This window comes from Sinohyriopsis cumingii, chromosome 17 (assembly GCF_028554795.1).
Source record: "Sinohyriopsis cumingii isolate HCF-2022 chromosome 17, ASM2855479v2, whole genome shotgun sequence".
Taxonomy (NCBI): Eukaryota; Metazoa; Mollusca; class Bivalvia; order Unionida; family Unionidae; genus Sinohyriopsis; species Sinohyriopsis cumingii.
This window is the reverse complement of record NC_142977.1, coordinates 8,672,062-8,698,295: the sequence shown is the minus strand read 5'-3', so window position 1 is coordinate 8,698,295 and position 26,234 is coordinate 8,672,062. Positions and strand designations below refer to the sequence as shown.

The window sequence follows — 26,234 nt, the reverse complement described above, 5'->3', positions numbered from 1 at the left end:
GGTGCTTTCAGCCATCCAGTGAATTGTGATAACTTAAGAAAAGTTTTGGAGAACTAAGGAAACTGCTGATAAACTTAAGAAAAATCATTCAACGGTGTCTCAGAATGATATGAATTACCTGCCGATCTTGTCCTGGCATATACAGGGTCTGTGTAGTTCCCCCATAGGACATTATCTCCCTGTAGATTTGCTGCCCTTACAATGAAATAATAGTATGTATATGGGTGGAGATCTGTTACTATATGGGACACCTGGGCACTGAGGACATCTGATACTGTGTCAGACAAGTAATCTGGAACAAAGCACAGGTCAATTAATGAAATTAAACTAGAACCATTTATATTACAAGTATTCACCAACTTATGTGACTTTGACTTATACAAATATTTGCATTAATGTGATTTCTGATGAATTCTTTTCTAATTCAAATTTTTTAGTGAAGACAAACAAATTAATAAATTATTCTTTAAACAAAAAACTAGGATTCATAAATGGCTAAATTAAATGGTATTAAAGTTAAATGAATCATGTATTTTTCAATGAAAATTAAAAGCAGTGAGACCACAAATTTAGACTTTTGTGATTTCAAGTTAGGAGACCACTCTTGGGAATGCAACTATTACATAATTTGGGGGTTAGCTGTCATCATAATATCAATAATAATAATAATAATAATAATATTAATATTAATAATTACTTTAAGAGAAGGAATCTATTAATTATAAATTACAACTAATTTACCTGCAAGTCCTGTATTATGCACTTATTATACAAGAAGATAAAAACAAATCCTGCAATTTAGTCATGGGACATGTAATTTAGTCACGGGACATGGCAGTTTTGTCATGATAGATGTAGTTTTGTCATGTGACATGCAGTTTCCTAATGGAAACTTTTTGTGTAACATGTAGCTTAGTCATTTGACATTTGACATGTAGTCTTCTCATAGGACATCTAGTTTAGTCATGTGACATGTAGTTTAGTCATTTGAGTCATAGGACTCAGAGTTTAGTCATAGGACATGTAGTTTAGTCAGAGTTTTCTCACATCACATATAGTTTTCATTCAACATGTAGTTTCTCATGGGACATGTAGTGCTTCTAATGTGTTTCTCTAGTGCACAAGTGGTTTCAAAAATCTGAATATTATCCATGCTGTGGTGTGTCACATAAAAACATTCAACTCCCAAGGACTGAGATAAAATGGAATCTGATTTTATAAAGGAAACTGGATGAGATAATTCTGTAAAATAAACAGCTATAAGACAATATAAACAAGAAAAGTCAATTTTTTTTACTAAAGTTCCTTTTCATTGACATTTTTCAACCAGAAGGAGTTTTACAAATACTTTTCAATATTCAGTTGTCCAAGGGACAAGTATTTTAGAGTATAAAAAAACAAACTGTTCTGGGAGATCAAATAAAAACATCAGTTTTACATCCAAAATATATGCAAAAAGGAGTATTCAGGTCTTTAAAGGGTAAATAAATGAGGAAGAAATTTCACGAAGATATGCACATTGCCTTGCCTGAAAGCATTATTTAAAAATATCATAAAACTTTACTTAACTGGCTCTGCTAACTTTTAGCATTACCTATTGGTTCTGTTTAAAATTAACTTTACCAACCAACTGCTAACGTTTAGCATTACCTATTGGTTCTGTTTAAAATTAACTTTACCAACCAACTGATAACTTTTAGCATCTCCAACTGGTTCTGTTTGCATTTAGCATTATCAACTGGTTCTGCTTACATTTAACATCATCAACTGGCTCTAGTTACTATTAGAATTACCAAACGAATCTGCTTACTATTAACATTACCTACTGGTTCTGCTTAAAGGTTAGCATTACTGATTGGTTCTGCTTAAAAGTTAGCATTACTGATTGGTTCTGCTTAAAGGTTAGCATTACTGATTGGTTCTGCTTAAAGGTTAGCATTACTGATTGGTTCTGCTTAAAAGTTAGCATTACTGATTGGTTCTGCTTTAAAGTTAGCATTACTGATTGGTTCTGCTTAAAAGTTAGCATTACTGATTGGTTCTGCTTTAAAGTTAGCATTACTGATTGGTTCTGCTTAAAGGTTAGCATTACTGATTGGTTCTGCTTAAAGGTTAGCATTACTGATTGGTTCTGCTTAAAAGTTAGCATTACTGATTGGTTCTGCTTAAAATTTAGCATTACTGATTGGTTCTGCTTAAAATTTAGCATTACTGATTATGATTATGATTCACATTTCTGACCAAAAACATGCTTTGTTCTCCACATTTCCAAATATATAGGATATTTTCTGACACCTGAGGTACCTTTCAGTGTTTTAGGGTGGGAACCTATATGATAAACTTTGGAGACCTAAGGTACCTTTCAGTGTTTTGGAGGTGGGAACCTGTACTTTAAACTTCTAAGACCTAAGGTAACTTTCAGTATTTTAGGGAACCTGTATGAAAAACTTCAAAGTCTTCAGCTTCCAAAGAACTGGAATAGTTGCTTATGTGTTTAAAGAAGATTAGTGGCTAATAAATGACAAAGTAATATGTACTATTAAATTTAGCTGTGAAATCTAATAGCATGCATCCTGTTGCAATACTTTCTGATTATCTTAGATTTATCTTAGATTATGTACTCAGCTCAAATTTCATAATCTTGTTTGCAATTTAACAAATCTACACTAAACTGCAGGGATATTTTAAGACAGATCATATCATCAAGAAATTATATTTCCATAAGAGTTGTTTTGTAGAAGGGTACAAAAAAGAGTAAAACACTGAGTTATCTATTGCTGAATACAGTTTTATGAAAGCAGATCCAGGGGGGATAACCTAGCATCTGAGTATGGATATTAAGGTACATGATCCAGGGGGGATAACCTAGCATCTGAGTATGGATATTAAGGTACATGATCCAGGGAGGATAACCTAGCATCTGAGTATGGATATTAAGGTACATGATCCAGGGGGGCATAACCTAGCATCTGAGTATGGATATAAAGGTTTCAATAAGTTAGAGATGGATGGCAAATGGACAGATGGAATGGACAAGGCAATATTTCAGGTGATAAGATTTAACTTAGTTCAGGCTATGTGTGAATATTTGTAATCTAAAATCTAGCCATACAAACTGAAGCAATAAAACAAAACGTAGTGCCTTGCACATTTTATCTACCATCTGGCAATGACACATTCAAATTCCTGTTATCATCATACAGCTTTAACCTTGAGATATATTACCCTGGTTATCATCATACAGCTTTACCCTTGAGATATATTACCCTGGTTATCATCATACAGCTTTAACCTTGAGATATATTACCCTGGTTATTGTCATACAGCTTTAACCTTGAGATATATTACCCTGGTTATCATCATACAGCTTTACCCCTGAGATATATTACCTAGGTTCGCTGCTGATGGTTTATAGCTAATAAGGTATCTTTTAATCTCTCCATTGGTTGTGGCTGGAATTTCCCATGAAAGTTCAACTGTTGTAGCTGTGACCTGGATTATTTGTAGATTCCTTGGAGATGATGGTCCTGTAAGTTCAGAACTTTGCATGAATGGTCATGAATGGTCGACATGTTCTTCTATAACAAGCATAACAGACTTATGTAAATAGATGGGTGGAAGGTTGGCTGGTTTGATAGACACATTTTTTCACACTATTAACCTGCTAGTGTCCACGGACATCAGAACACATTCTTGGCAAATATATTAACATACACCCTATGAGATAGAATTCTTTTATATGAATGTGATCAAAGAACTTTAAGATGTACCAACTATGCTGTATTTAACAAAGCAAATGCTCAGTATTTCTCCATGAATAATTACCTGATCACCTTAACATTAAGAAAATAAACCCCAATAACTCCTGAACTGAGCATTCTGATAGGATGAAAATTTCATCTTTATGTCTATATATAAATATGGACAAAGGGAAGAAACGTTTATCCATTACCTCCCCTTGAAAATTGCAAGGAGATGCCAGTTTTAAGACAAACAGGCTGAGAGGGTTTTATTGTAATTTGATAGAGTAAGCATTATGAAAAAGAAACAATTTACTAAATTTGCTTTCTCCTTTGAATATATTTCCCAATCACATTAAGGTTAGGAGAATAGGTAAAAGAAGGCAAGATTGTTGAGCATCCTTCCTTTACCACAGGCACCCTTTGTGGGAAAAATTGCTGGATCTCCTATATGAAGGATGGCCAACTATCATAACTGAAGGGCAATAGAACCAATGTTCACATCATTCATAACACTTATACCTGGCTAAGAAGAAAATTAATGGCTCTCTATACGGATAAAATTGATGGGTGAATCCAGTGAAAGTGATAAACTATTGACTTTCAGGAGGTTGTGTTGATGTCAACTGCATCTGGCAGCCATCAAGGCAGCAGACATTGAACCACCAGACTTCAAATTTTGTCCAGCTAAATCCCTGCAATAAAAACTAAAAGAAGGTTCTATGAGCATGCCACCCAACAGCTTCTATCATGTCTCAGATTTTGTTTGACAGTGGGGCAGAAATTACTCTAACTTTATGAGCTCAATCTTCATGCTGCAACTGATCTCTAAGCAAAAAACCCACTTCAGCCATGACGATAGGGTTTGAAGGTTGGTTTCCTCTTTCCCAGCCTTCACCAACAGAAATAATCACTATCTTGTTCCAGGACATTTTTATTTTCACTTTAAGTAATGCTTGACGGTCTTGTATGGTCACTTCTATCAACGTATCTATCCAATTGAGGAAGTATATGATGATTCTCTGATTGCCTGCTGATGGCAGCTTGTTCTTGGCTCCTAAGCAAAGCTGCATCATTAGGACCATGGAAAGATCTGACTTGAACTGGATTTGATTCACTCAAAGGGATTATACTGACTTTACACCAGTCTCTGTTCATGTGCAACTATCACTCAATCCATACACCTTCAAAGTGGAAGACCTACTAGTTTGTAAGATTCTTTCCAAAATCAATGGTTCAAATTCTCAGGACAAGATGGTGTATCAAGTCGAACAAGAATAAAATATCTGTGACCACAGCTGTTTCATTAGGTTTGACTTTGCTAGAATTTGCCTAGGCATGTCTATCGTTAGATCAAGTAGATCACTGATCCAGGACATGTCCTGCCTGAGAGAAGCTAAAAGAGTCCATTTGTAGTTCTGACCCATCAGTTTTGGTATTATTTTTTGCACTGTGAATGTGGGGGGGGGGGGGGTAAGGAAAGGCCCAAAACCACTCCCAACGGATTGACAGTGCATCCATGCCCCGGGATTCTGTGACCAGGGACTGGAGAGACAAAGGTGGACAGTTTGTGGTACCACCTTGTTACAAAAAAGTAACATCTGCCACCCACCCCCAATCATAGTGATCTGATGAATGATCAAATGATGAGTGGAAAATTCATTCTGAATGAAGGATCTGCTTATCTCTCGAGAATGAGCCAGGACATTAAACCTGTCAGGAATGCACTTGATTTGTACATATATATTTATATATTTAGCTATGAGCACCAACTTGGAAATGTCCAAACCAGAATGCATGGATTGGTTGATCTGGTCCAATGAATTATCCAACAGGACAAGGACAATGTTCTGACAGATTCAGTCCTTCCAGACATGAAAAGCCTTGATTACAGCCTTCATTTCTAGAAGGCTGGCATGAAGAGGGAATTCTTAAGGACCCAACTTCCAAATGACAATGTGGAGGCATGGCAATGGGTGGACTATGCAATCATACAACTGGCATCCATACAAACCATAATTTCTAGCCTGGCTTTTCCACCAGCACCCCTGTCAAGCCAATTTTTCTGAACTAATGATAGATTAATAAAACTACTTGAATCATGATCCTGTCATCAAGTCATGGACCAGTGGGGAGATCTGCAAGGGACACAAAAAAGTTGATCAGCAAAACAGATTTGCTGCCACACTGAGCAAGATGCAATGTTGCAGGAACTCTTTCACAGTCATTCACTGCAAATCAACTGTGAGTTTGACAATCAGTGGCACACATGCATGAAGTAGATAAATGATATTGGCATTGGTGATAAACTCCATGCCAAGCTGGACAAAATCTTGAAAGGGGTCAAGATCTGCCTTTTCCAATTCACTAAAAGGCCTAAAATGGGCAGCAGATCCTTTAGATCCTCAGTAACTGTTCAGCAGGATGGTGACACAGTTGTTATTCTGACACCAGTTGGGAGCACACAAAATTTATATAGTTTTACCTGGTAGGAAAACAAAAATAACTTGCAGACAGCTGTGTGAATAGCAATGAACTTTGGTGGCGCATTGTTTTGATTGAGTTAGTTGAGGTTGATGACCTTTCTTTTGGCCTTTAAAACGTAAAACTAAAAAGGCCTGGAATAAAATCCCTGAACAGTCTCTACATACTCACTTGTCAAGTAATGACCTGTTCTCTTTCTGCATAATTTTGGCTTTCTCCAAATCAGATGGAATCTCCATTATGAAAGGAAAAGATAAATGCTGTAAGGACTAGATAAATTAAATCCAAAGACCCTCTGAAACAACTGGTGCCAACTGATAGGATGTCTAAGGGTGGTCAGTTTGATGATTCTATGGCAGTTGTTAAAATTACCCAGGCAAAGGATTCTAACAGATAGTCTGACATTTCTTTTTTTGCCAGATGCTGCAGTAGGAAAAGGGAGGAATTTTCCTCCTAAACTTATAGGTTTAGTGACGCCTTGACCTTATAGGCGTGGCTCACAGTATGAAGTGGCAAGCATTTGGAAGCCAGCAACAACCAGCATAATATCTACGAAAGCCACTTTGCAACTAAACTCATTCCACACCATAGTTGGATATGAGTTTGTTAAAGACACCAAGGGCATCCCCACCCTCACTATGTGAGTGATCCTCATCAGGGTCGATGCCCCTGTCTATGCAATACATACCCAGCAACATGGATGAGGCACAGATATCATTCCTAGATGTATCATGGTATCGCTCCAAAGGATAAGCCATGAATAAATGACTTGCCAGCTGAAATGCCTGATCATGTATTGACATTATGGATGGCTTGTGAGGATGATCAAAAACTGGCAATACAGTCAGCTCAGTTGGACAGCTGGTTTCCCAATTGCTCATGCAGAAGGAGTAACAAAATGTACAGTCTGATCCCTGAATGGTTCCTCATACCATGGCATTACTGGTTGGTACGTGGTATGGCTTGCGAAGTAATGGATCTCTGGTCACTAGACAATAGATACAGGCCAGCCAGATGGTTGAATTGGCTGGTTGTCAGCCATAATTTTGTCATACTGTATGAATAAATTTTGAAATGGATCATAAAAACTGGATAAAAATTTCATGTGACTAGGCTTACAAGCCCAAAGGCCATGCCTGGATATGAGTGGGTACTTACACCCCTGGGGTGCCTAGAAACTCCCACATAAGCTTCAAATTTTCCATTGATGTTTGTGTCTGACATATGGGATCCCAAATTTTGTTTAGACAAATGTGTCATCTGTAGTTCAAGCAGAGTCTGGGAAGTATTTGAGGGCAGCAGTTCCACAAACCCCTGTTCCTCCAGTTTTGCTGAACTATTAATAACAGTGGGTATCATCCATCTAATTTTGGATGGAGGGGTGACCATAGTGATGTCACCAACTTTAATCTCAATCGATGCTCTCTTCGGGTGAATACTCATGTCACATTGTTTCAAATGAGGCTTTGCATTTCCTCCTCAGGACCAGATGTATTCTGCATCATAAAATACAAATATTTCACACTGTGAACAAAGAACAACTTGTACAAGTAAGGCACGTCTCATGATTGTCTTCACTAGCTTTAAATACTTGAATTTGCTGTATCCCATGATCATGTCTAACTAAAATAAAAGATGATTGTAAAAAAATCATGAATTAACAAACATGAAAGTGTTCATGAACTCAGGAGAGCAGCACATGAAATATATATGTAGTGCATGCTACAAAAAACCAACAAGGATGTACCAACAATACGATGTTTGACCAAAAGATCGTAATCATCAAAGTCCACATTACAAAAATACACACAAATTACAAATATACACACATATACTGATCAAAGGTCAAACACTGCATTAACCACATGTAGCAAAAACTATACAATGCAAAAATATACTGACTTTCTACATAGCTGGTTTGAAAATGCAAAGATATGTACATGATTTTTGGAGGTCTTCAAAACTAAATTGATAGTATTGCAGTGAAAGCTTAAAGCTCAAAACTAAATTGATAGTACTGCAGTGAAAGCTTAAAGCTGGCACCATGTAGCAATGTCAAGGGGAGGTAATTGGTAAGAGTTTCTTCCCATTGTCTATCTGATACAAGGAGAGAAAAAAATGAAATATTTGTCTTTTCAGGAGAATGGATTCAGCAGGATATTTTCCTAACTGTAATATCATTGTGGAATGAATTAAAATGGAAAAGAGACTGCATAAGGTTGGACCACACTTACCACTATCCATGGTTATGGCAGCTATTATATTGCTTGCACCACTCTCTCCAGCTCCATTAACTGCAGTAACTTTAAATAGGTACTCTGTCGCTGGATCCAAACCATGCACCTCGAAACTTGTCACAGAGGACAAAGCCTCATCACGGTATAAAGTAAAGCTTATATCGATCCTAAAATATATATTAAAAAAACCTTGTTAAGTGATATCCAGCCAGCTTACTGTTGATTATATAATACAAAACAAAACAAATTGTGAAAATGGACGAGACACTGAGAGTGTAGTGACATTACTCTGGATATAAAAACTGAGTGTGAAGACAATCAATAGGAGCTAATGGTGCTTATAATACACAAAAAGATAGGGTAATATAACAAATTTTATTAAAAATCTCATGATCTTCAATCGTGATATAATAATTTTTCTCTGTGAAGTGAGAATATACATTAGGAGCGAAAACAAGTGTCCTCTGTCCTTACTTAACAGGTGTCCTCTATATCAAGGATAAACATATAAATGGATTTTGTTGGAGAATGATGTAAGTATGGTGTAAGTATGTTATTAAAGTTATGCCATTTTTATCATGGAGACATCTGAGGCAGACTTAACCTTTCATTAATTTGTGACTGTACCTCTAATATGATTGGAGGTATTATATTTTTATCATGGAGACCTCTGAGGCAGACTTAACTGTTCATTAATTTGTGACTGTACCTCTAACATGATTGGTGGTATTATATACCTCAGATCATTTATGTTTGGCCAATCTTAATCTAAAGCGCTCATCGTTACGGATCACTGCCATCTCACCTCTGTCTGTGTGGGTTTTAGTCACGGGATCGGCCTACGTGGGTATGTGAGAAAGCTTGCCAGTAGCTTCTCGTGGGTTGGTGGTTCTTTCCCGGGTTCTTCCTCCACCATTAATACTGGCCGCCACGTATAGCCTATCTTGTGCTGAAAAATGGCGTTAAACCCTACAACAACACAAAAACAACTATCTTAAGGCATAAGGTTTCTGAAGCATCACTTACTCCATGTAAAAGGCCAGTTGCCCCAATTCAACAATGAAATTTAATGTACTAAACTCTCATGCCCCTTGTGGAAGAGAGGCATCTCTAAGAAACAGTGGTCTTGAAAAAAGGTGAACCCATAGTTCCATTAGATACCATTGCATTTTTCCCCTACTCACTTTCTCTTGTAATAGATGAGAACTTTGGCTATAGGTGTCTGGGAAATTCTTTGCTCCAAGGACCATCTCAGTGTCACAGTTGTGGATGATATGTATGTTGAGGCAAACAATACTGGTGGTGAGGGTGGTTCTGTAAGTATAAGAATATTGTGATGTAACAAGATAATATTTAAACACAATAGACAATACTGATTGTAATTTTTCTCATGCTTTTTATTAAAGACTTTTCCAAGTTTACAAATAAAGAAAGATAAAAATCTATTCTGTATTATTTCAAGCTAGTTCTTACTGGAAATAAAATCTATGATTATAATTTCTTTATGGATGAAGGGTATGTGAACTAGTAATTAGTTTTCGGTGTAAAATGTTTCCTTAACAATACTTACCAAATCATGATGTCTTAGGAGTATTACCACTACCTCACAATCCACCCCTCCCAAGTTAATTTTTTTATTCAAACACCAAATCCCATTCCATACCACAGATCAGACTATAGTTAGCAATCTTCCCTTGGATGGAGGAATTAGCACCAAATCCCATCCATATCACAGTTACTACTATAGCAGAATGCATGCTCTGCCAATAGCATGTAAATGTAGGGAGGCCTGAAGGTTGTATCCACATTAAGGTCAGGTAAGTATTTTTGATGAAATATATTTCATTCCAAAAAGGGGTTTCATTCCAAAAACGGGGTTTCTTTTTCAAAATATATTACCAGATCATAATACCTTAGGGAACCAGGTAAGAGAAAATTCTAAACTAAATTGATCAGGGGATTTAATGCCACCTTTACCTTCTGAGACAATTAACCACAGTAGAGTTGTTGGTTGGAAATAGAAGATTGAAGGATCAAGGACATTGAAATGCCTATGTCTGCCAAAACCCACTGGTCTCCTGAAATGATGACAGGAGTTAGCCAAGTGAGGTTCTCCCATTTGCTGAGATCTGTTTGAGACAAAGACTGTTTGCTCAAGCGTGCAAGTTGCTCTTACCATTAGGACAGCAGGATCGTTTGCAATAGTCTCAATGACTAGCAATTCAGGACTAAGATATCCACTGCTGAACTGATGAGACCTAGTAGATGGAGGAATTCTCTGTAGGATTTGCAAGTTTTTAGTTGTACTGAAACACACTGAGATGATCTTTGACACTGATTCCTGTACTGAAACACACTGAGATGATCTTTGACACTGATTCCTGTATTGAAACACACTGAGATGATCTTTGACACTGATTCCTGTACTGAAACACGTTGAGATGATTTTGGACATATTGAGATGATCTTTGACACACTGAGATGATCTTTAACACACTGAGATGATTTTTGACATATTGAGATGATCTCTGACACACTGAGATGATCTTTGACGCTCTTTCTTGAGGAAGACAGACCATGATCAGATACATTTTGAATGCCATCTCCAACTGAGATGAGATGATGTCAAATTTATCCTTGCTGACAAGGACTCAGAGACAGTGTAGAAGTGAAACAAGAGAATTCATGTCCTGACTTGAAATGCAACTCAAATGGTGTTTTTGTAGTTATCATCCAGAGAGATGTAAGTCACTGATGAGGCAATGGTCTTAAAGTGAGGCACTACTCTGTCCATAATTCATGTGAAGACCCATGGCCTGATTCTGAGCCCTACATTGAAATACTATATCCCTGAAAGCTAACGTCAGGAATATCATGGAGGGCTTATGTATTGGAATATGCTGGTATTCATCAGGCAGAACTAGACTTATTGCAAAACCTCCCTCCTGAATGGTGTTTAGATCTAGTCTTTGCATCTCCATTCTGAAGCATGGTGGCTGTATGAAAAGGTTGAATGAGCTGGCCAAAGTGTGTGTTGGCCTTAGGACACTTTGTGTTTGGTACAATCCCTACCACCCTTTCTTCAAGAAAGCTGTTTATTTCATGCTTCAGAATGTTGACTTTGAAAGGAGGGATGTCTATAGCAGTGGGAACCCTGGACAAGGGTGGGAGGGTAATCTGGGGCCCTTCAGGTTTGATGACAATGGCTGCAATCCGAGTGATTGGGGGGGAGGCAGGAAATAAACAAAATACCAGTTTTTACTTCATGGTATTTGCCAATTTTGTTTCCTTAACAAGTTATGAAGATATAATGCTTGGCTTCATGCTGTTTTCTTTTTCAAATCCTACTGTGATACATTTGATGCACCAATTCAAAACTTGGGGGTTTAATTTTGGTCAAGGGACCCATACAGATACTGCATTATATCTGGAAACACATTATAATGGATGGCATTTTAATGAATAGGAGCTCTATCTAATGAAAAGAGCTATATATAAAAGTAAACAGAGAAACCAATAATACTCAAGAAGCCCAAGTGGGGTTTTGTCATTCACCTGGTTAGTTTGACTTGAAAAGCAAAGATGTAAGCAAATAAATATAATTAAGTAGTCATAGAAAAAATTCCTTAAATGTTTTCAATTCATTACAATTCTATTTGAACTACCCAGTCAATTAGAGGTATTTTACATTAAGATTAATGAAATTTACACAACTGCATGCAACCCACCCCCCACATTAAAGGCCAAAAGGCAAACATTAGGCACCAACAGATAGTGGTCTATGTTGTTTGTTCTACTGATTACTCCTAACAAACTAATGAGACAGATTTGCCAGTGCATTATGCGACAGCAGATCTTGATTTTTGCAGATTGAGTTAGGCCTGATTTATAAGTGAGTATATACAGTAAGTCTAATTGGCATATTCTTTCACCTAGAAACACTTGAAGTTATTTCTCATTTGACAGTTGCAGAATCTAAATTACAAATATAAGGAATGCATTATGATTTTCTCAAGGCATTTTCAGCCTTAGAATGAGACGGGCAGACTACACAAGTAAGCCAGCTGATTAGGCAATGAATGTACATAGCCAGACTTACCAATTACATACACTTGAATACTTTTCTTTCCCACTCCGGCAGGATTTTTCAACAGACAGGTATAGTTGCCTGCATCTTCTCGAGTGACAAACTTGACGGATAAGGAAAACTTGCCAGGCATACTGATCCGACCATTTCCGGTAGGACTGACTAGTCCACCATTCAACCACCATTCTGCTAGTGGTGCTGTTATTCCACTGCCAAGACAGCTCAGCATTAAATTTTCTCCCTGATACAAAACTGGAACTCCATCTATTCTTTCAACAATGGGTGGGACTGAGGAATAAAGTGAAACCATGATCATTATTATTATCAAAACAACAACAATAATGAGCAACAATAACTGATATTTTAAATAGCAACATTACAAACAAATGGACATGTTTGAGCCAGCACTAGAAGTTCTAAGTAAAAAGAATTGTAATATTTGTCCCAGCTGTACCAAAACTATTAACCTTTAACAGAATAGTCATTTAAATATATTACTCACCATCCCCTGCTAATGTTGAGACTCTACTCAAAACACATAGCTGGGTACTCTCCAATGATATACTGCATATGATACATTTTGTTTCCATGGCAACATAAAAAAAATACCTTAGACTATTTGAGAGTTATGCTGTAAAAAAGAAATGTTTATGATCTGATGGGTATAAAGATAACTATATACCCTTGTATTGCATACCAAGCAGATATAAAAACAGAATACAAATGCCCTGCCATCCCAAAAAATGAAATGCTGGTCATCATGACCTATTTACTGAAGTGCACCCAGATTTGACAGAGACAATTAATTGGGAAACAAAAATGAATGGAGATATGGACAGAGCTAACACTGTCCCTTCCACATTCGTAGTAACGCATAAAATGAAATCCTGTAAGACATGATTCTGATAAATTCAAGAATTTTATTTTAGTTAATAGCAGCATACAACAAAAAAGCCAGTTCACAACAGAAGTGAGATCCACACTTGCACATGTAATAGAGGTTATACAATTAAAACAAATGAAAAGAATTTGATTTCTAGCGGCTAACCCTTCAGCCTTCCATACTACTGGTGCAAGACATAATCAGCGTAGTGACAATGTGGCTGGAGTGTGAGACTTTACCTTTTACTACTGTATATGCAGTGTGAGATTTTACCTTGTAGTGACAGTGTGAAATTTTACTTTGTAGTGACAGTGTGAAATTTTATCTTGTAGCAACAGTGAGAATTTACTTTGTAGTGACAGTGTGAGATTTTACTTTGTAGTGACAGTGTGAGATTTTACTTTGTATTGATAGTGGGAGGCTGTAATGTGAGACTTGACCTTGTAATAATAGTATAGTAGTAGACTTGACCCTGTAGTGACAGTGTGGCTGTATTGTGAGACTCGACCTTGTAGTAGCATTATGGCTGTAGCATAAGACTTTAATCTGTAGTGACAGCGTGGCTGTAGTGCAAAACTTGACCTTGTGGTGACAGTGTGGCTGTATTGTGAGACTTGACCTTGTAGTGACAGTGTGGCTATAGTGTAAGACCTGTGAGACATGACCTTGTAGTCATAGCGATTGTAGTCATAGTCAGACTTTACTTTGCAGTGACAGTGTGGCTGTACTCTTAGACTTTACTAAGTGCAGTGACAGATCATCTGTACTCTCAGACTTAACTATGCAGTGACAGTGTGGCTGTACTGTCAGACTTAACTTTGCAGTGACAGTGTGGCTGTACTGTCAGACTTTACTTTGCAGTGACAGTTTGGCTGTACTGTCAGACTTTACTTTGCAGTGACTGTGTGTGCTGTCATATTTTATTTGCAATGACAGTGTGACTGTACTGTCAGATTTCAAGTTGTTGTGGTAGTGTGACTGTAGTTTCAAGCTTTACTTTGTAGTGAAGTGACAGTGTGGCTGTAGTTGTAATGCCATTGTGACTTTAGTGTGGGACTTTTACCTTATAATGACAGTGTGAATGTAGTGTAAGGCTTTACCTTGCAGTGCTAGTGTGGGTGAAGTGTGAGAACTTACTCTGCAATGATAGTGTGGCTGTAGTGTGAGGCTTTATCTTGTAGTGACAGGGTGAATGTAGTGTAAGGCTTTATCTTGTAGTGATAGTGTGGCTGTAGAGTGGGACTTTTACCTTGTAGTGACAGTGTAGCTGTAGCTGTAATGCCATTGTGACTTTAGTGTGGGACTTTGCTTTATAATGACAGTGTGAATGTAGTGTAAGGCTTTACCTTGCAGTGCTAGTGTGGGTGTAGTGTGAGAACTTACTCTGCAATGATAGTGTGGCTGTAGTGTGAGGTTTTACCTTGTAGTGACAGGGTTGCAGTAGTTGTGGTAGACCCCTCCACATTCTGTGCCAGACAGGAGTAGACTCCAACATGTCTCCAGTCAATCAGGGAAATACTGAGCTGCTGATGGTCAAGTGACAGGTATACATTAGGTGGGAACTGAGAGCTTCCCTGGAAAACAAGAGGTACACGTGGGGGTTGGTATCATTCATCTGACTTAAATAACATAACAGTTGACAACTTTGCAAAGCAGGTTTCTAGGTACAGAGCTTCCCTGAAAAACAAGAGGTGCAAGTGGGGGCTGATATCACTCACCTAACTTATGCAACATAACAGATGACCATTTCACTGAGCAGGCTTCTTTAGTATTGTAAGAACATAACTGCCTCCATCACTCCTTACTGTACCTTGTGCCAAAGGGCTAAGTGGTCCTTCAGATTGAAAAATTATGGGTCAACTTTAACAATCAATGGGCTAGGTAGCACACTGAACAGAAAATTATGGGAGAAATGTCAAGCTGAAAAGTATATATATATACATATATATATATATATACATATATATATATATATATATATATCCATCGATCAATACTGACTCTTCTTTATAAAATCACATTAAAAGATAATAATACATTAGAGATTTTTCAAAATACTTTACTACCTGAGACATATTTCAGAGACAGAGTTGTGCCTATGAAATGAAAGGCTTGTCAATGTAGCATAACATTTCTTTCATTCTTATCTGTTTTTAATTATTTATTCCTTCAATCATATATTTTACTATTTCTTATATTCTAATGTGGATTTATGTTGTCACAGAGAACAGGCTGAGTTAATTGCAATAGGTAACAGCAATGTCCAACCAAGAGTTTTCTGTAAAATTTTCATGTGGATATTTTTCTGCTAAATGAAAGTGGTCATAAGTTATTTTGATCAATGAGACTGAGTTATCTACATCAATTCACACATACCATTGGATGCTTGCTATATCTACATCAATTCACACATACCATGGGATGCTTGCTACATCTACATCAATTCACACATACCATTGGATGCTTACTATATCTACATCAATTCACACATACCATTGGATGCTTGCTCTTTCTACATCAATTTACACACACCATTGGATGCTTGCTCTTTCTACATCAATTCACACACACCATTGGATGCTTGCTATATCTACATCAATTCACACACACCATTGGATGCTTGCTACATCTACATCAATTCACACATACCACTGGATGCTTGCTACATCTACATCAATTCACACATACCATTGGATGCTTGCTATATCAACATCAATTCACACATACCATTGGATGCTTGCTATATCTACATCAATTTACACACACCATTGGATGCTTGCTCTTTCTACATCAATTCACACACACCATTGGATGCTTGCTATATCTACATCAATTCACATCAATTCACACATACCATTGGATGCTTGCTATATCTACATCAATTCACACATACCATTGGATGCTTGCTATATCTACATCAATTCACACATACCATGGGATGCTTGCTATATCTACATCAATTCACACATACCATTGGATGCTTGCTATATCTACATCAATTCACACATACCATTGGATGCTTGCTCTTTCTACATCAATTCACACACACCACTGGATGCTTACTATATCTACATCAATTCACATCAATTCATACATACCATTGGATGCTTGCAATATCTACATCAATTCACACATACCATGGGATGCTTGCTATATCTACATAAATTCACACACACCACTAGATGCTTGCTATATCTACATCAATTCACACATACCATTGGATGCTTGCTATATATACATCAATTCACACATACCACTGGATGCTTGCTATATCTACATCAATTCACACATACCACTGGATGCTTGCTATATCTACATCAATTCACACGCACCACTGGATGCTTGCTATATCTACATCAATTCACACATACCACTGGATGCTTGCTATATCTACATCAATTCACACATACCATTGGATGCTTACTCTATCTACATCAATTCACACATACCATTGGATGCTTGCTCTTTCTACATCAATTCACACACACCAATGGATGCTTGCTATATCTACATCAATTCACACATACCATTGGATGCTTGCTATATCTACATCAATTCACACATACCATTGGATGCTTGCTCTTTCTACATCAATTCACACACACCAATGGATGCTTGCTATATCTACATCAATTCACACATACCATGGGATGCTTGCTATATCTAAATCAATTCACACATACCATTGGATGCTTGCTATATCTACATCAATTCACACATACCATGGGATGCTTGCCATATCTACATCAATTCATACATACCATTGGATGCTTGCTATATCTACATAAATTCACACATACCACTGGATGCTTGCTATATCTACATAAATTCACACACACCACTAGATGCTTGCTATATCTACATCAATTCACACATACCATTGGATGCTTGCTATATCTACATCAATTCACACATACCACTGGATGCTTGCTATGTCTACATAAATTCACACACACCACTAGATGCTTGCTATATCTACATCAATTCACACATACCATGGGATGCTTACTATATCTACATCAATTCACACATACCACTGGATGCTTGCTATATCTACATCAATTCACACACACCACTAGATGCTTGCTATATCTACATCAATTCACACATACCATTGGATGCTTACTATATCTACATCAATTCACACATACCACTGGATGCTTGCTATATCTACATAAATTCACACACACCACTAGATGCTTGCTATATCTACATCAATTCACACATACCATTGGATGCTTGCTATATCTACATCAATTCACACATACCACTGGATGCTTGCTATATCTACATCAATTCACACATACCACTGGATGCTTGCTATATCTACATCAATTCACACGCACCACTGGATGCTTGCTATATCTACATCAATTCACACATACCATTGGATGCTTGCTATATCTACATCAATTCACACATACCATTGGATGCTTGCTATATCTACATCAATTCACACATACCATTGGATGCTTACTCTATCTACATCAATTCACACATACCATTGGATGCTTGCTCTTTCTACATCAATTCACACACACCAATGGATGCTTGCTATATCTACATCAATTCACACATACCATTGGATGCTTGCTATATCTACATCAATTCACACATACCATGGGATGCTTGCTATATCTGCATCAATTCACACATACCACTGGATGCTTGCTATATCTACATCAATTCACACATACCAATGGATCCTTGCTATATCTACATCAATTCACACATACCATTGGATCCTTGCTATATCTACATCAATTCACACATATCACTGGATGCTTGCTATATCTGCATCAATTCACACATACCACTGGATGCTTGCTATATCTACATCAATTCACACATACCACTGGATGCTTGCTATATCTACATCAATTCACACATACCAATGGATGCTTGCTATATCTACATCAATTCACACATACCAATGGATGCTTGCTATAACTACATCAATTCACACATACCAATGGATGCTTGCTATATCTACATCTATTCACACATACCACTGGATACTTGCTATATCTACATCTACTCACACATACCATTGGATGCTTGCTATATCTACATCAATTCACACATACCATTGGATGCTTGCTATATCTACATCAATTCACACATACCATTGGATGCTTGCTATATCTACATCACTTTACACACACCACTGGATGCTTGCTCTTTCTACATCAATTCACACACACCATTGGATCCTTGCTATATCTACATCAATTCACATCAATTCACACATACCATGGGATGCTTACTATATCTACATCAATTCACACATACCAAGGGATGCTTGCTATATCTACATCAATTCACACATACCATGGGATGCTTGCTATATCTACATCAATTCACACATACCATTGGATGCTTGCTATATCTACATCAATTCACACATACCATTGGATACTTGCAATTTCTACATCAATTCACACATACCACTGGATGCTTGCTATATCTACATCAATTCACACATACCATTGGATGCTTGCTATATCTAAATCAATTCACACATACCATTGGATGCTTGCCATAGCTACATCAATTCACACATACCACTGGATGCTTGCTATTTCTACATCAATTCACACATACCATTGGATGCTTGCTATATCTACATCAATTCACACATACCATTGGATGCTTGCTATATCTACATCAATTCACACAGACCACTGGATGCTTGCTATATCTACATCAATTCACACATACCATGGGATGCTTGCTATATCTACATCAATTCACACATACCATTGGATGCTTGCTATATCTACATCAATTCACACATACCATTGGATGCTTGCTATATCTACATCAATTCACACATACCATTGGATGCTTCCTATATCTACATCAATTCACACATACCAAGGGATGCTTGCTATATCTACATCAATTCACACATACCACTGGATGCTTGCTATACCTACATCAATTCACACATACCATTGAATGCTTGCTATATCTACATCAATTCACACATACCACTGGATGCTTGCTATATCTACATCAATTCACACATACCATTGGATGCTTGCTATATCTACATCAATTCACACATACCAATGGATCCTTGCTATATCTACATCAATTCACACATACCATTGGATCCTTGCTATATCTACATCAATTCACACATATCATTGGATGCTTGCTATATCTACATCAATTCACACATACCAATGGATGCTTGCTATATCTACATCAATTCACACATACCAATGGATGCTTGCTATAACTACATCAATTCACACATACCAATGGATGCTTGCTATATCTACATCTATTCACACATACCACTGGATACTTGCTATATCTACATCTATTCACACACACCATTGGATGCTTGCTATATCTACATCAATTGACACATACCATTGGATGCTTGCTATATCTACATCACTTTACACACACCACTGGATGCTTGCTATATCTACATCAATTCACACACACCATTGGATCCTTGCTATATCTACATCAATTCACATCAATTCACACATACCATTGGATGCTTGCTATATCTACATCAATTCACACATACCATGGGATGCTTGCTATATCTACATCAATTCACACATACCAAGGGATGCTTGCTATATCTACATCAATTCACACATACCACTGGATGCTTGCTATATCTACATCAATTCACACATACCATTGGATGCTTGCTATATCTACATCAATTCACACATACCATTGGATACTTGCAATTTCTACATCAATTCACACATATCACTGGATCCTTGCTATTTCTACATCAATTCACACATATCATTGGATGCTTGCTATATCTACATCAATTCACACATACCACTGGATTCTTGCTATATCTAAATCAATTCACACATACCATTGGATGCTTGCTATATCTACATCAATTCACACATACCATTGGATGCTTGCTATATCTACATCAATTCACACATACCACTGGATGCTTGCTATATCTACATAAATTCACACAGACCACTGGATGCTTGCTACATCTACATCAATTCACACATACCATTGGATGCTTGCTATATCTACATCAATTCACACAGACCACTGGATGCTTGCTATATATACATCAATTCACACAGACCACTGGATGCTTGCTATATCTACATCAATTCACACAGACCACTGGATGCTTGCTATATCTACATCAATTCACACATACCATGGGATGCTTGCTATATCTAAATCAATTCACACATACCATTGGATGCTTGCTATATCTACATCAATTCACACATACCACTGGATGCTTGCTATTTCTACATCAATTCACACATACCACTGGATGCTTGCTATATCTACATCAATTCACACATACCACTGGATGCTTGCTATATCTACATCAATTCACAGATACCATTGGATGCTTGCTATATCTACATCAATTCACACATACCATTGGATGCTTGCTATATCTACATCAATTCACACATACCATTGGATGCTTGCTATATCTACATCAATTCACACATACCATTGGATGCTTGCTATATCTACATCAATTCACACGTACCACTGGATGCTTGCTATATCTACATCTATTCACACGTACCACTGGATGCTTGCTATATCTACATCAATTCACACATACCACTGGATGCTTGCTATATCTACATAACTTCACACATACCATTGGATGCTTGCTATATCTACATCAATTCACACATACCATTGGATGCTTGCTATATCTACATCAATTCACACATACCAATGGATGCTTGCTATATCTACATCTATTCACACATACCACTGGATGCTTGCTATATCTACATCAATTCACACATACCACTGGATGCTTGCTATATCTACATCAATTCACACATACCAATGGATGCTTGCTATATCTACATCAATTCACACATACCAATGGATGCTTGCTATATCTACATCAATTCACACATACCACTGGATGCTTGCTATAGCTACATCAATTCACACATACCACTGGATGCTTGCTATATCTACATCAATTCACACATACCACTGGATGTTTGCTATATCTACATAAATTCACACATACCAATGGATGCTTGCTATATCTACATCAATTCACACATACCACTGGATGCTTGCTATATCTACATCAATTCAAACATACCATTGGATGCTTGCTATATCTACATCAATTCACACATACCACTGGATGCTTGCTATATCTACATCAATTCACACATACCAATGGATGCTTGCTATATCTACATCAATTCACACATACCAATGGATGCTTGCTATATCTACATCAATTCACACATACCACTGGATGCTTGCTATAGCTACATCAATTCACACATACCACTGGATGCTTGCTATATCTACATCAATTCACACATACCACTGGATGCTTGCTATATCTACATAAATTCACACATACCAATGGATGCTTGCTATATCTACATCAATTCACACATACCACTGGATGCTTGCTATATCTACATCAATTCAAACATACCATTGGATGCTTGCTATATCTACATCAATTCACACATACCATGAGATGCTTGCTAGATCTACATCAATTCACACATACCATGGGATGCTTGCCATAGCTACATCAATTCACACATACCAATGGATGCTTGCCATAGCTACATCAATTCATACATACCATTGGATGCTTGCTATATTTACATCAATTCACACATACCATTGGATCCTTGCTATATCTACATCAATTCACACATACCATGGGATGCTTGCTAGATCTACATCAATTCACACATACCAATGGATGCTTGCCATAGCTACATCAATTCACACAATACCACTGGATGCTTGCTATATCTACATCAATTCACACATATCATTGGATGCTTGCTATATCTACATCAATTCACACAGACCACTGGATGCTTGCTATATCTACATCAATTCACACATACCATGGGATGCTTGCTATATCTAAATCAATTCACACATACCATTGGATGCTTGCTATATCTACATCAATTCACACATACGAAGGGATGCTTGCTATATCTACATCAATTCACACATACCATGGGATGCTTGCTAGATCTACATCAATTCACACATACCAATGGATGCTTGCCATAGCTACATCAATTCACACAATACCACTGGATGCTTGCTATATCTACATCAATTCACACATACCATTGGATGCTTGCTATATCTACATCAATTCACACATACCACTGGATGCTTGCTATATCTACATCAATTCACACATACCATTGGATCCTTGCTATATCTACATCAATTCACACATACCATTGGATGCTTGCTAGATCTACATCAATTCATACATACCATTAAATGCTTGCTATATCTACATCAATTCACACATACCACTGGATGCTTGCTATATTTACATCAATTCACACATACCATTGGATGCTTGCTATATCTACATCAATTCACACATACCAATGGATTCTTGCTATATCTTGGAAGTAAAGAAATAGTTGAATGTTGTCTGCCATCTGTCCATTATGCTATTCAGTGAATTAAGTGGCAAATACCTATTAGATTGAAACTTGATCATCTTCCGTTTAAAGATATGGTTCTCATTCTGTCTCAGAATGATTTTCTGATTATCAATAGTATTTTACAGTTTCAGAATCAGAATTCTTCAACAGTTGAAATTAACAATCAATTGACATTACATAATGGTTGGCCAAACCTAGCAATCAACTGCCATAATTAAATGATTGGTCAAATATTAGCAATAAATTTACATTACTGAATGATTGGTGAAAACTAGTAATCAATTGACATTACTGAATGATTGGTCAAAGCTAGCAATCAAATGATATTATTGGATGTTTGGTCTAAACTAGTAATCAACTGTCATAATTAAATGATTGGTCAAATATTAGCAATAAATTTACACTACTGAATGATTGGTGAAAACTAGCAATCAAATGATATTATTGGATGTTTGGTCTAAACTAGCAATTAATTGACATTACTGAATGATTGGTCAAAATTTGCAATCAATCGATATTACTGAAGATTGGTCAAAACCAGGAATCAACTGACATTATTAAATGATTGGTTAAAACTAGCTAAAAAATAATATTAATGGATGATTGGTCAAAACTAGTGTTACATGTTTAGGCTTGAATAAACAGTAAGAAAAGAAAGAGTGAAAACAACAAGCTTTGAAAAATATAACAAATAATTTATTTCCCTGGAAAAAAACACTGTAAAAATGAAAGACTAAGAAATTACAGATTCTAAGAATCAAATCCAAATATAATCCAAGAATAATTCACAAATTAAATTTTAGAAGACCTAGTAATGAAGTGTTCTAATGAATTCAAGTTTGAGTCCCGACAAAGAATCCAAGATGGAAGGTAATGACATATACTGTAGTCAGTATAGAGCTGATCTGTTTACAGTTCTTTGTGATCCACAGACAATAATATTCTGGTGTTTGATTTCCGAATAAAATTTTTAAAAATGTCTTTGTCCAAGAATTCCGTACCAGTACTCAAATATTTCCAGGAAAAAGAAATAATCTCTCAGAATCCAAATAATTCGAATAAAAATTCAAATGTAATTCCTAAACTGGTTACAAACACACACTTTCCAGTGTAAAGAAAAAGCCCCAACTGAGAAATATCTCTATAAACAAAGGTTATACAGTAACTTGAAACATAAAACAAATTCCCGGATGAGGGTCAACTCTCCAGAATTTTCGAGAAGTATTTACATCTAAAAGCACATAGTTCCAGTATGACCTTGACAAAAACCAATCATTTCACTCTAAGAATAAGATAAAAATAAAAAGTTTTTTCTATTATTAGGTATTTATGAAAAGATTCAGGTCAAACTGAATTTTCTGGAAAATATCAAATTCTTAGTTTAAAAAAATACATTACATTGACATGTAATGAAATTAAAAATAATTTTTTTTAAAAACTTACAAATAATTAAATTAAATCAAATATAAATTAAATCATATATAAGTAACACTAGCAATTAATTGACATTGCTGAATGATTGGTCAAAATTTGAAATCTATCGATATTACTGAAGAGTGGTCAAAACTAGCAATCAACTGAAATTATTGGATGAATATATATCTGTTGTTGTTGTTGTCAGATTTTATAACAACTCCATCAGAAACAGCAGAAGACAACATGGGTTTCTTCTTTTTAAAAGTAATTCCTAGTGCTTGGACACCATGACTGAGATATCCTTACTGAGATAACCAGACTGAGATAAGAAAAGTAAGGTTAGAAAAACAGCTAGACATCTCTGTCGCATGGATGAGAAATCCAAGTCTTCAAAATTGAGACATCTGTTCTGATATGTGTTTTGTCATGTCAGAACACAAAAGAAATCAACTCTCTAAAAATTCAGTTATGTCCTCCTTATTACAAACTTTATGATCTTTGACCAAATCATAAATTGTCAGAAAATTATGAAGCTGTAAAAAGTGTTTTGTTACTTATTAAATTAGTGACTCATTCTGAAACCTAATGAATGGAAGAGAGGAATGGATACTGTGGCTCATTCTGAAACCTAATGAATGGAAGAGAGGAATGGATACTGTATCAAGAGGGCTGCTAACCATAAAAATAAATGCGTGCCAAATGAACAAATAATATGTGAAAGGCACAGGTGGACCTTCAAGCTTAAACTCCCATCTCATAACCTTCAGGCCAATTTTACCTTTTTTTTTTTAAGGAGAAAGGAAAAATCTCCATATATTTGAACATTTATATCAAATCAATTTTACCTATTTTTCTTACATGTTAATTTTACTCATTTTACCTACAAGTTAATTTTACATTTTTTACTTACATGTCAATTTTACTAAATTTACAAGAGTCAGAAAAATGTATTACCAATGACATTAATATCCATAGTTGTATGTACCTGTTCACAAGCTTGATGATATAAACCTTTTTACCAAGTTTAGTGAAAATGGATGCAAAATATGATCCCCTGAGGTAACAAGTTCAGTCAAAATCATCTCACTTATAAAATCTGAACACGACTACAATGATACAAGCAAGATATAATTTTAATGTGGTTTTCCCAAATTCAAACAAGCTCATCCAATCAAACACTAGACTAACGTGTGCAAGTCTTGCTGATAGTCACATTCAACCAACAACTAGACAATATGTTACTATTATTAACATATTCTGATAAAAAACAATCTCAGTCAATGAGACGCGAGATCGTTACATTAATATGAACGACTTGTTCATTATCAAACTTGTTGGAATCAAGGTCAAGGTATCTGGTATAAAAGTCAAGTTACTGTGTGGAAATAATTTTCCTTCTTTTAGTCCCTGTGACCTTGAACTTTGATCTTCTGAGTCCAAATTCATGACGTTTCTTTCTTGTCCCACATGAAAGTTCCTTACAAGGTTGTCAACTGCAGATGGTTAAGACATGAGTTGTGTGGAATTAAATAAGGGAACACATGGATGGATGGATGGAAAGGAAAGATCATAGTAGAATTTACTTTGTCTGCAGGTAGGGGTGCTATAAAAAGTTGAAAAACTTTAATAGCTAAGGTAACTCAGTTTACTAAATTTACATTACATGCAATTTTAGAAACCATCTTTGGTGCCATGACTTATGCTGGAATCATGCTTGCATGCACAGCAGTATGCAAAGGTATCTCCTTCTGAAGGTCACTGAATGATGGGCCACAGCTTTGTATTTGATGAAAAGTGACTGAAATCATTTCCATGGTTTGCTTGCCATTAGTTTGTATCTGTCAGTTTTAACAGCTTTTAATACAATATTGGCTATATCATGCCAAGGAAATGGGAGTTAAGTGCCTTTACCAAGGACACAATGAA

General features: G+C 36.4%; 1 protein-coding gene across 1 annotated transcript in view; it reads right to left on the bottom strand.

Moving 5' to 3' along the window:
- The window catches only part of LOC149777714 (contactin-5-like), a 116,879-nt gene that overhangs the window by 58,065 nt on the left and 32,580 nt on the right, over positions 1–26,234 (bottom strand). Inside the window, exons 11-16 of the mRNA XM_089940416.1 lie at positions 14,852–15,005; positions 12,561–12,836; positions 9,646–9,775; positions 8,459–8,628; positions 3,390–3,527; positions 119–292 (exon numbers count right to left, since the gene is read on the bottom strand). Of these exons, the coding sequence (XP_089796542.1) occupies positions 119–292; positions 3,390–3,527; positions 8,459–8,628; positions 9,646–9,775; positions 12,561–12,836; positions 14,852–15,005 (1,042 nt within the window). The remainder of the gene's footprint in view (positions 1–118; positions 293–3,389; positions 3,528–8,458; positions 8,629–9,645; positions 9,776–12,560; positions 12,837–14,851; positions 15,006–26,234) is intronic.